Source organism: Amblyomma maculatum, chromosome 5, assembly GCF_055883805.1.
Source record: "Amblyomma maculatum isolate TAMU_Amacu chromosome 5, ASM5588380v1, whole genome shotgun sequence".
Classification (NCBI taxonomy): Eukaryota; Metazoa; Arthropoda; class Arachnida; order Ixodida; family Ixodidae; genus Amblyomma; species Amblyomma maculatum.
Window position 1 is genome coordinate 127378152 of NC_139348.1, and position 12055 is coordinate 127390206.

The 12055-nt window shown below is 46.1% G+C and overlaps 1 protein-coding gene across 1 annotated transcript in view; it reads right to left on the reverse strand.

Annotated features, from left to right (window-relative positions):
• Nucleotides 1-8258: 8258 nt before the first annotated feature.
• The window catches only part of LOC146189501 (uncharacterized), a 33971-nt gene continuing 30174 nt past the window's right edge, over nucleotides 8259-12055 (reverse strand). The window contains exon 8 of the mRNA XM_084603274.1: nucleotides 8259-8393. Within this exon, the coding sequence (XP_084459400.1) occupies nucleotides 8272-8393 (122 nt within the window). The 3' untranslated portion in view covers nucleotides 8259-8271. The remainder of the gene's footprint in view (nucleotides 8394-12055) is intronic.

Sequence of the window (12055 nt, forward strand, 5' to 3'; positions counted from 1 at the left end):
CTTTCAGCGATGCGCAGCCCTCGAGCACTGATCTGACTGACTGACGCAAGAGGAAGATAATTGTTGCGAACAAAGGGGCTTCATGAGTCACCATGTCTGAAGTTTCCTTGCGCTCACAGGAGGTGGTGTATACTAACCCTTGAATAATGCTTGTTTTCCTTCACTTTTGATAATCCTACCCTTTCATTCTTCTTCTGCGAATGTTGTTCTTTGTTCTTAAGAGCTCGGCCAATAGATGAATTCAATTACATTTCAGCGCTGGTTTGTGTCTGCTTCTGGTTTGTCTTGCTTTCGTGAGCTGCTTCTTTCAACATATTGCTTTATCCAAATTGTTCATAAAGATGTGAGTAAGTAGCAGCCCACGTCCATCTTTTAGGGTTCGTTCTTTTTAACCTCTATCGGAGTTCCCGTCGTTATATGACTCCATTGAAATACTGCTATTGAGATATTCGGCTTTGCAGTTCAGACCCACATGCTGCTCTTCCCTGCCAGATGAGAAGGTCCCAGACTCCTTCAAGCGCAATATAGATTATTAATCACAATAACTGGATACTATAAGGTTAATTTTGCCTGATTCTCTTCTGTTATTGTACCTTAGTGCCGTCGACTGCAAGCAGAAAGACCATAGATTCCAACGACGCATCCCATTTGCAAAAAAGAGCCGCAGAGGCGTGATTTTATTGGTAATATTTCCAGAGTAGTACAACACGTCTGGGAGACAGCGTTTGACGGAATTCAGATTTATCGCGTTTGGTCACCGTGACTACTAACGGCTAAAGTCGCCCGCGAAGTAGCCGAGCTAGCTGTTCTAGGCCGACGGATAGAGATGCAGAAGAAAGAGTTGACAAAAAAAAATCACGTTTACAACAGCCGTTAATTGCAGCAGCATACGAGATGTTAACGGCTTGCACTGTTTTCAGGCTTCAGCGCTAAATATATCAAGCAGCCGAAGATCGGCAATACGGAACGAGCGAAAAATCTATTCTCGCGGCTCTGAACGCGCCCGTGTGTGGTGCATTTCAAGAGAAGAAAGCAAATATAAAAACTTCAAAAGTCGTAAATTTGGTTTCAGACCAGTACGGAGCTCGTGCTAAAGTTTAATAGATGGTATCGTACGCAGCAACATGAAAAGTACTCAATGCGCATAGCGTCTAGCTCATTAATTGCCACCATGGCGCTCACTTTCTCTGGAGGTAGAATGTCGAGCAGAGCTTCTGGGACGCGAGAAAAAAAAATTGAACGCGGGACTCTAGTCAACAAATAGTCCGGATCTGTTTGGGACTAGAACTTACATGTAGCCAGTTTGTGTATCGGAGTAGTAGAAGCAACCTTATGATTAAAACAAAAAACTCTGGAGACCTAATAATCTCCGCCTTTAGATTCGAACCCTGTAGCTTTATCAGAACTCCTTTCCTCCTTTTCTGCTTTGCGTTCACTGCCACATGATTATCATGCATTTGTCTCTCACAAATTTCTACGGTCCGTACATTGTGTTCATTTCCTTCTATATTACCGAGGTATTTGTTTCCGATGGTACCACTGTATGGGACGTAATTAGGAACTCCACATTCAGAAACTGGTTTTATAATCAGCTTCAACATATATCTTCAAGACATGACACTAAGACAAAGTCCACGGCAGATTTATTTGGGCTTCTTATAAAATTCATGGCGCAATAACAATTTGTCAAGTAAGTGAAGTCTGTTCGTCTCACAACCAAATAGTATCCGTTCTAGCTGCAATACACTCATCAGTCCCCAGAATTCATTGTCAGGTATTCGTGTCTTTTGTATTTGAGAAATCTCCGCACCAATGTTGTCCCCTTTAGGAGGTGTTGTGGTGAAGTTGTGACTGTTATTTAATGTAAGGCTTTTCGGACACAGTAGTGAAAAACTCCGCATGCACTGCCAAGTCGGCGACGGGGCCGATATGCTGACGACGCCCGTTTTTCTGCGACACGGAGTCTATGCTACCGAATTATAGACAAGCGTCAGCCCGTGACGTCAGTGGAGATGCGGCGGCGCTAGCGACAGCAGTGACTTTCGTGGTGTAGGCAAAAGATCGGGTCGTCTGCATTGGATGCGCGGCGCTTGCAGTGTTGTCGGGCATAATTTCCAATATTCCTGTAAGCTGAGGTGTGGTTGGTTGCGCCACGAGGCACAAAAAAGAAAATAGCACCTGTTTTTACATGTTGCTTGCGGTCGGACTAATATGAGAGCGATGGGCAGGAGCGTTGAGCGCGACAAGTAGACCCTTCGGCGACGGATTGCCCTCGCCGCTAACGTGCGTTGCACAATTCTGCACAGAAACTTCATCAGTTCGTTTACAACTCATAATTGTCACGACTGCGTTTCGGCCGCACAATGAATAGCGCAACAGCAAATGCCTGCAGCTCCTGCACACTTTGTTGTATATAATATATCAAATTAAGACGCCGCCCTGTGGGTTCCATTCACTTGTGCCCACAAAAACTGCTTCGAAGGTAACTACTGTTAGTTCGACCGGTCACTCTAGCGCGATATTGCCGAAACAGACCTGTACTTGTGAAGCAGCTTCTCTCTGATATCCCTTTAGCGAGTTCCAACGAGTGACTCTTCATCACCGGCCCTATAGAAAGCAAGTAAGCATGGTTAGGATCCCGGCAAAGTCACGCAGCGTCATTTTTCAAAACTTTTTGAAGGTCATTACGATTTTGACGAACTAATTAAATATCCACGTATACAACGTAGCTCTGATCAAGCAGGACATATTTAAGTATATGGTTGTGATTACTGATCTCTAGCCAGGCATCCTGAAGAGTGAAGTTGAATGGGCCTTAGCCAGCCTTGCTAAGAACAAAGCTAGTGGAAATGATGGAATTCCAGCTGAGTTGCTTCAAAACCTCAACCATGACGCTGTTAACGATCTGTATACATTATGTCAACAAATTTGGACAACCCTGCAGTGGCCACAGGATTGGAGGAGGTCAGTTTACATCCCCATTCCAATTAAAGGCAGTGCCAAAGATTGTTCCAACTACCGCACGATCGCGCTTATATCGCATGCTAGCAAGGTGATGTTAAAAATCCTCCAAGGTGGGCTGCAGCAACATGTAAATCGGGAGCTTCCAGACGTGCAAGCTGGGTTTCGCAAGGGCAGAGGAACTAGAGACCAGATTGCCAACCTTCGCTGGATCATGAAAAAAGCAAAAGAGTTCCAAAAACCCATCTACGTCTGCTTTATTGATTATGCGAAAGCGTTTGACTTCGTAGATCACAGCAGATTGTGGCAAGCTCTCCAAGAAACGGGAATTCCAATTCACCTCATCTGTCTCGTCAGGATCATGTATAAAGGGCAAGGGGCCGCAGTCAGAACTGGGAATGGTATTGCTGATTGGTTTCCGATTGAGGAAGGTGTGCAACCAGGCTGCATACTGCCGCTCTGCCTATTTACCCTATATACTGAGTGCATCATGAGGAAGGCCGGTCTGGACGAGTCTTCAGCTGGAGTGAAGACTGCTGGAAAACGTATCAACAACCTTAGATATGCGGATGATACCACTTTAATGGCAGACAGTGAAGTGGAACTCAAGAGACTTCTGATGCGTGTACAAGAAGAGAGTGAGAAGTTTGGGCTTAAACTGAACATTAAAAAGACAAAGATCATGGCGTTTTGCCCTATCAAGTCCTGGAGCATCAAGGGACAAGAAGTGGAAGCTGTGACAGATTTTCTCTTCTTAGGCTTCAAGATTACCCCGGAAGGAGGCTGCAGCCAAGCAATTGGGAGACGCCTGCTTCTGGGAAAGAGAGCCATGGCTAGCTTTGACCGCCTAGTAAAAAGCAGAGACATTACACTGCCAAACAAGATCTGTATAACTCGTGCTATGGTATTTCCAGTTGTCATGTATGAATGCAAAAGTTGGACTGTGAAGAAGGCTGACCGCCGAAGAATTGACACGTTTGAATAGGGGTGCTGGCGGAGACTCTTGAGAGTTCCTTGGAGTGCCAGAAGATCAAATCAGTCTATATTGTCGACCGTAAACGCTGACTGCTCATTGGGGGGTCAAATTCTAAAGCTAAAGCTCAGCTACTTTAGTCATCTGATGAGAATAAAGGAGTCGCTGGAGAAAGAGTTGATGTTGGGAAAGGTTCAGGGTCACCGGAGAAGGGGTAGGCAGCGAACGCGGTGGTTAGATGGCATCCTCGAGGCGCTGTAGATGAAGTTATGGGATGTTAGGAAGATAGTGAGAGACCGGAACGCGTGGCGTGATATGGTCCATAGGGTCACGAAGAGTCGGACACGACTGAACGACTGAACTGAACTGATATATGGTGCATGCATTTTAATGTCCCAAAGAGTGATCGGCTATGAGGGGTGCAAAATAAGCAGATAAGATGACTCATTTTTGAATAAACAGTTTCAGAGTATATTAAAAAAAGCATAACAGATCGTGCAAGTTTCGTTGCAAGCGATCGCGGAGAACGTTGCATTTCCGTTCGTGCACCTCTGCTAAAGAAAAAAAAAAGAACATTCCAACGCGCCTTCATGAATTTGTTAACCTGTGAATGACCTTGTCTACGTCTGTACGATGAAGCAGACGTGAAACGTATTTTTATCGAGCAGGATAAAACATTTGCATCGCGCACTATAGGAGAATATGTTACAAAGAACTAAAAGATTGAGTTCTTATTCAATGAAATTCTGACCTTAGTTGCCGGTACACTGAGCTAGAAATATGATTTCTAGTTCACTATAGTTGTCAGTAATAAATTGTTCGTCAGAGTGAAGGCGCTTGGAGCATCAGAAAGCAAAATATGAGCGGTCATATGAAAAACACACTTCCAGTCATTCATTCGTCGTCCTTGCAAGCGCCAGCAGTAGGCACGGGAGTTGAACGGTGTTGGCTGTTAGTTTTTTATATACGTTCCTCGTTCTAGTTTTCATTTAACTCGGTCACTAGAGTCGCCCACCGTAGCAGCGCGCTGCTGAGGCCACGGAGGAGGCCGATTTAGCGATCTTTGCCAGGTAATTCCAGAAGTAATCGGCTGATAAAGTGCTGAACCACTCTTTATGTATAAACAAAACTATTTCTACGCACAAACGAAGCTTACGCTTCAGAATATTCGCACGCGCGAACTGGCTTCGAAGGCAGCGTCGCTTGGCGCTTTGTAGGCACGCTGCGTTTTTGCCTCCACCCCATGTCGCTGCCGCTCGCAGTGCCACCTTTGTTTACAAACATGACGCTTGCCTATAGACGAAAAGATAGACGCGAGCACGAGACCTTCCCCAATCAACGCATGGATGACAGAACTGTCCTTATCAGAAACATTAGATGGCATAAACGACCCATGATCATGATCACGTTAAGGATGCAGCAGGAAAGTGAGGCACATTTTGTTGTCGGCAATTGCACCAAAAATTTCACCGCAAGAGTTCATCCCGGCGCTCATCCCAAGAGGCTCGCCCTCGCGAAGAACGCGACTAACTCTAGCTCTCCGGCTTCGCCTCTGCATTTTACTTCCGCTGGTTCTCTGTTTGTGTATTTAGCTCACTCTAAAAATCACCATTGAGCCTTTGAGCACGGTAGCACAAGAAGTGTTCCATAAACAAAAGGCCTGTTTTACTGCAGAAATAAGACACACCTGGAGGATGGGTGTACAAGCGACAATTTATCACGGAGAAATGGAAACGCACTATTCAGCATTTGCTTGAACAGAAATATCAAAATAAAAGACATTCCGCATCTTACAAATTCAAATTCTTTACGCTTCCATGATGAGCGCTTGGAGTAGTCAGAAAATCCCTGTTTAAGGGTGCAATTACTCATTGAAATCGACACAAGCGAAGCCATATCAGTACAAAGAAAAGGTACATAGCCAGTCTTCTCAGAAACATTGAAGTTAAACAAAAATTCCTCCTTGTCTGTGTTTTAGGTCATATTTTTTGTTAACTACGAAGCTTCAGAACAAGCTGTATAGTTTTCCTTTGCTGCCGTATAGCTGCACTTGTGCGGATGTCGATGAGTAATTACTCCATTAATACAAATATACTCCACCTTCAGAGATTGCCCAAAACATTTCGTGGAAGCGTCTGGTGTTTAAGCTTACCTGGCAATCTGGAGACTGTGCTATTTCTTCGTTATAGCCGGGAAATAATGCTCGACTTCACCATTTGCCGAAAACATTTTCACCAATGCAACGTCCTAATATTGATTGGAAATTATGGGCAAACTTGACGGTCAATGTGCATTTATACAATTACGGTTTCTTTTAACGAAGCAGTAGGAAACAAGCTAAGAATATTTTACTTCTGTAAATTTCTTGGATTATCTTGGAATTTAATCGCGCATCTGCAGCCAGCGTTTTATCCGTGCGAACAAACTCTGTGTAGGCATCGGCTTCTGCTACTGTCATCAATTCTTACGCAGGACCATCCGCCAAAAGACACAGTGGAGGCCGACTGTTTTTTTATAATATGCGAGAAGGTAAACAAGCCTGGCAAGAAAGTTATTTCGAAGCAGTGCTAGTCGATATCAATTTCTCCCATAAGGCGAACACCGGACCGCTATGGTTTCATGTTCGTGTAGAACTGTATCGTCGGCGAAAGGTTAGAAGGCATCGCATGGCTGGTCCACAGCCTGCTGGACCCAGCTTGACCTTGCTGTTTCTGCGCCCCGTCCCCAGCCTCGACCTCAAGACACGACAGAGTAGACTGACCCGAGACGCCACCCGCACGACCACAAGATATAGTGAGAGAGCAGATGACCATGTGACTCTACTGACCCAATTTGCCGACCTGAAACCCCGAAGACTCAAGACGCCACCCCACATGAACCCATTACCCCTGCCTATGCCATGCGGGGCGTGCCTAGGCCTCGGCTATCGGATCTTGGAGAAAAGTTGTCCGAAAAGCATCTTTGGTCGGCTTCATTCGAGGATCATCGTGCGGCAAGCGCTTGTTTTCTTCCTCCTTCCTTTTCTTTTTCAGCTGTCAAGTCACGCCCATTGTCATGTTATAGAGTCATCAACATCGACAAACTTTCTCGTCCACGATTGGGACGATCGCTCGGTGGCCCCGGGTAGTGGCACAAACCAGGAAGGAAGAAGAAGCGGGCAGCGAGCGCTCAGCTGCCCGCAACATTTCATTAAACGTCATTTCACGGTCATTGAACATTTTCTCTCTGTTCTCCTGTTTTCATCGGCTTGTCGCCCCGTAACAATATCGTTTCAAGGCGTGTTCATTTTCGTACTCCACAGCAAGAAATACTTGCCTCATCAAGTGAATTTGGCGTTTTTGTAAAAGAAGTTTGTCCTTTTGCATTTCAGCATTCAGTGAATGACCATAAGTTCATCAAAACAAAAACACAAAAGCGCAAACAGCAAATGCCACCCCATTTCCACAGCAAATGCCACCCCATTTTCGACAAAGGAGTTTGTCCTTTTGCATTTCAGCATTCAGTGAATGACCATAAGTTTATCAAAACAAAAACACAAAAGCGCAAACAGCAAATGCCACCCCATTTCCACAGCAAATGCCACCCCATTTTCGACAAAGGAGTTTGTCCTTTTGCATTTCAGCATTCAGTGAATGACCATAAGTTTATCAAAACAAAAACACAAAGGGCGAACAGCAAATGCCTCCCCATTGCCACAGCAAATGCTTGGCACATCGCGCAATCAACGTACAAGAGAAATTATAGAGACTTATCATATCACGAAAGGAGGGGATAAGTGTGTTAGCGAAGCATCCATTAACTTAACAAAAGTAGAGATTACATACCTTGAATCAGTTTTCAAGTAGATTTTTTCACGTGTTTTTTGTATCTTTCCAGACTTGCTTTTTCCATCATTTTGTCAATTCACCTCCTTTATTTCATATCTTTTATAATTTTTTGTACCCTATATATTCTGTAAGCATTTCCAATAAAAAACCAGTTGTGAGTAAGCGCTCGTGTGTGTATCCCTCAGTTTGTCCTTGTCTTCTTTGAGCTACGTTTCCTAAAATGCAAATGCACCAACTCGCCCAATTTAGCATTCTTGTGCAAACAGCCAGATAGTCCGTTTTAGTTAAACGCTTTCCTGTTTCTTTTTTTCTTTAATGTATAAATTGTTTTCCCGCATTGTGTGATCTGGCACTGTATGCTGCTCTCCCAACTCTTGCCCTTGCCACATTTTTTCTGTTAAATTACATCGAGCACCTCATAGACGAGAAATGGAGAATAATGAGAATAAGACCTTGATATTCAATGAGCCAGTCAAATTAGCACAATTTATGCGCCATCTGAATATTTATTCAGCAGTTGTCATAGACCTGGTATTTTTGCGACGTGCCACAGACCAGGTCGAACAGAAACTTGCAACAGGAAATGTCTTCGCCAATAGCATGCTTGGGTTGCCACAGGCTGCATCCAGTCCCTGCGACAAAAAAACCTACTCGTTTTAATCTGAAACAATATCCAATGAAAGTTATGTGACACAATCGGATCGTAAATTAAAAGTCATATTCACTTTTTGTCAGCCATTATCAGTTTATTCAACGCATTTAAGCTGTCTCGGTTTTAACTGGGAAAAAGCCTTTTCATTGCATAGAGTATGTCGCAGTAGTGTTTAGATCGACATCAAAGCATATAGCTTTCTTGCGTTTTTTTTTCACCTGTTGAACACATGTTTAAAGTTTTCCCCAAATGAGGGAAATTATAATAGAGAGGAGATAATTATCTGCGTCATTCAAGCATAGCCATGCGGCTATAACGAAAAACTTCTGGCCTCTTCCCTGGACTTGGTTCCTGAAACACATATTCCTCCACCATCTTCGAGACTTTCACCCACAGAAGCTGTATATTGTCACGTACAAGGTGATTGAGGATATCAAGAATAGCAAGGGGTTAGCTCCGATATAACAGCGGTGAGCAGCACAGACGCAAAACCCGCAAGCGATACTTCGTCGTCCTTCACTCAGTCATGCGCCACCTGACAACGCTAGGTGGCATTACCCCCCCTTCCGAAAAAAAAAATGGAAAAAAAAGTGGAGACGGCCGGTGAGAACGGTGTGCAAAGTAAGAGAGTGGTCACAGGAGGTGGCCGTGCGTTATCGTTGGTAGTACGGCTTCAGCTGCACAATGTGCACAATGTCCGAGCTTGGCTTTCGACGTTTTGAAAGTGCGGCGCCGTCTGGAATGACTTCATAACTGCGGTCACTCACACGACGCAATACTTTGTACGGCCCGAAGTAGCGGGAAAGGAGTTTCTCTGACAGGCCTGGACGGCGAACTGGTGTCCACACCCAGACTTGGTCCCCAGGTTTGTAGTGAACCTGGCGGTGCCGGAGGCTGTAGCGGTGCGCGTCAGAGGTCTGCTGCCGCCCGATGTGCACACGGGCTTCCTCAGCGCGGATGGCACACTGCTGGGCATCTGGGAGAAGCTGGTCATCATCTGGGCACGGGAGCATGGAATCGAGCATGCTGTGAACTTCACGCCCGTACACAAGTCGAAATGGTGTGAAACGCGTTGTTTCTTGTTGGGCTGTATTATACGCAAATGTGACGTACGGCAGCACCTCGTCCCAGGTCTTGTGCTGCACATCGACGTACATTGACAACATGTCCGCAATCGTCTTATTTAACCTTTCTGTAAGACCATTGCTCTGCGGATGGTACGCTGTGGTCTTGCGATGGGTCGTGTAACTCAACTCAAATATGTGGTCGATGAGCTGCGAAGTAAAAGCTGTCCCTCTGTCGGTAATGACATGCGAAGGGGCGCCATGCCGCAAGACTATGTTATGCATGAAAAACTCGGCTACTTCGGAAGCTGTGGCATGAGGGATTGCCTTTGTCTCAGCGTATCGAGTCAGGTAGTCAGTAGCGAATACTATCCATTTGTTTCCCGCCTGCGACAAAGGGAAAGGGCCAAAGAGATCCATGCCGATTTGGTCGAACGGAATACGTGGTGCTCTAACGGGCTTGAGAAATCCGGCAGGCTTCAGGGGCGGTGTTTTACGGCGCTGGCATTCGCGACAGCTTCTTACATAGCGTTTCACAGTTGCGGAGAGTCCTGGCCAGTAATACATGTTGCGGACTCGAGCAAGCGTCCGTGAGTAACCCAAATGACCTGACGTCGGTTCGTCGTGGCAAGCAAGTAGAATATCCGCACGGAGCTCGCATGGTATTACCAGAAGGTAAGCTCTTTCTTGGCCTTGGGAGTTTCTTTTATACAAGACGCCTTGCTGCATACAGAATGAACCAATGTGCCGAGATAGGCGTCGGGGGAGCGTCCTACCACGCCCTTCCAGATAATCGATGAATGGAAGGATGTCTGGATGAGCTCTTTGTCGATCCCTGAGCTCAGATGCACTGAGAGCTCCTAGAAAGCCGTTGTCGCCATCGGCTGCAGCATCGTCAGTGTCAACGGGGCTCGTGACAGCGCGTCAGCGTCTTCGTGTTTGCGGCCTGACTTATAAACAATAGTTATGTCAAATTCCTGAAGACGTAAACTCCAGCGTGCAAGTCGTCCCGATGGGTCTTGCAGATTTGCCAACCAGCAAAAACAATGATGGTCCGTGACGACTTTAAATGGTCGGCCGTAAGATAGGGGTGAAACTTCATAGTGGCCCACACGACAGCCAGGCATTCCTTTTCCGAGGTGGAGTACAGTCGTGCCCCGTTAATATGACCCCCGTTAATATGGACGACCCGAAGTATGGACAGTTTTTCTGGGGACGAAACCTTTTCAATGTATTTATGCCTCGTTAATATGGAAACTCGCTGTCCGGACAATGGACAGGGGAAGAATGCACGCGCCCCACTTGGGCCCATGTATTTTTGTCTCGTTAATATGGACAGTGCTTGAAAAAAGCAGAGTAGTTCGAACGCAAGTTAAAGAAGGGCGCGCCGCCCGCGAACCTACGCGACAGCCGATACGGCGGGTTGCCTGAACGAGTCCTGTGGGGTTGGAAAGAACCAAAGTGGGCGTGTCGCCGTTCTAAGGAAGAGCGGAGAGGAACGTACAGAGCAAACCGAGGGTCAGCGTAAGAAAGACCCCGAAAGGAGAGAACCAGGAGATTTCTGGGTGCAGCGGAAGTGCCGCCGCAGTCGGGAAAACAGCAACATGTGGTTGCAATAAATTCTGCTGAACGTGAACAGAGAGGCCGGTAAAAGCGTAAGAAAGAAATGACAGGAAGAAAGACAAGTGCCTACAATGGCGGTGGGAACTGAAGTTTTCTGAAGCCGTTAACGCTTTTCGGTGAGAGTTAAGACACACTCACAAAGTAGAGCGACAAAAGAAAGGCGACGTACGAACACGCAACCGGGACCGGGCGTCCCGTCCTGGACGCGCTTCCCTCTCGTGCTCCTGGTTTTCGTCCCTGTTGCGCTGCCGAACTGACAAACTTTGCACACTAGGCGGTCCGTATGTCGGCTTCGCTTTGAGTCAACGATGCGGCCTTGACAAGGTCTGAGCTATTCGTAGTCGGCTAGCCGTCGTTCTAAACTGTACTTCAGCTTGCAGTGTTTGTTTTATGGGAACATATAAAAACGGCGCCAAGAAGATGGGATGTTGGGATGTTCGATAGCCCTCTGCATAGCAGCTTGCCAACTTGACTCCCTTGCTTCCTTACAGGAACAGTACAAGGTAAAAAAAAAAGAATCAAAAGAACGGAAAGGCAGAAAGGTTAACTAGGCAAACATTTTTGTGCACAGCATCAGGAGCCTGTAGCCCTCAACTTGAGTCTGGCTTTTGGCATGGCGGGAGTTAAACGCAAAAGAACAGAGCTGAACGTAGGCGCGAAGAAATCTGTGAATACAAGCGGCAAAAGCCATCTCAGTCAATCCAAGCTGCGAGGGACTAGTATCGACAGCTCAGCTGTTTCCTCGCCTCAGGAGAATCTCAAGCAGCTACTTAGCGGCCACTCAGTGAAGAGGCCATTTTGGAAGCGGCGGTGAGTAGAGAATCAGAAGTTGATTCATCGGCCAGTGAAGAGTTCGTGCTCGAAAGTTCGACCAACACAAAGCCCAACATCACGGGTGTCATGGTAAGCGAGTCGCTTCAGACTGCACTACAATTTTTCGAAGACAACAATAACA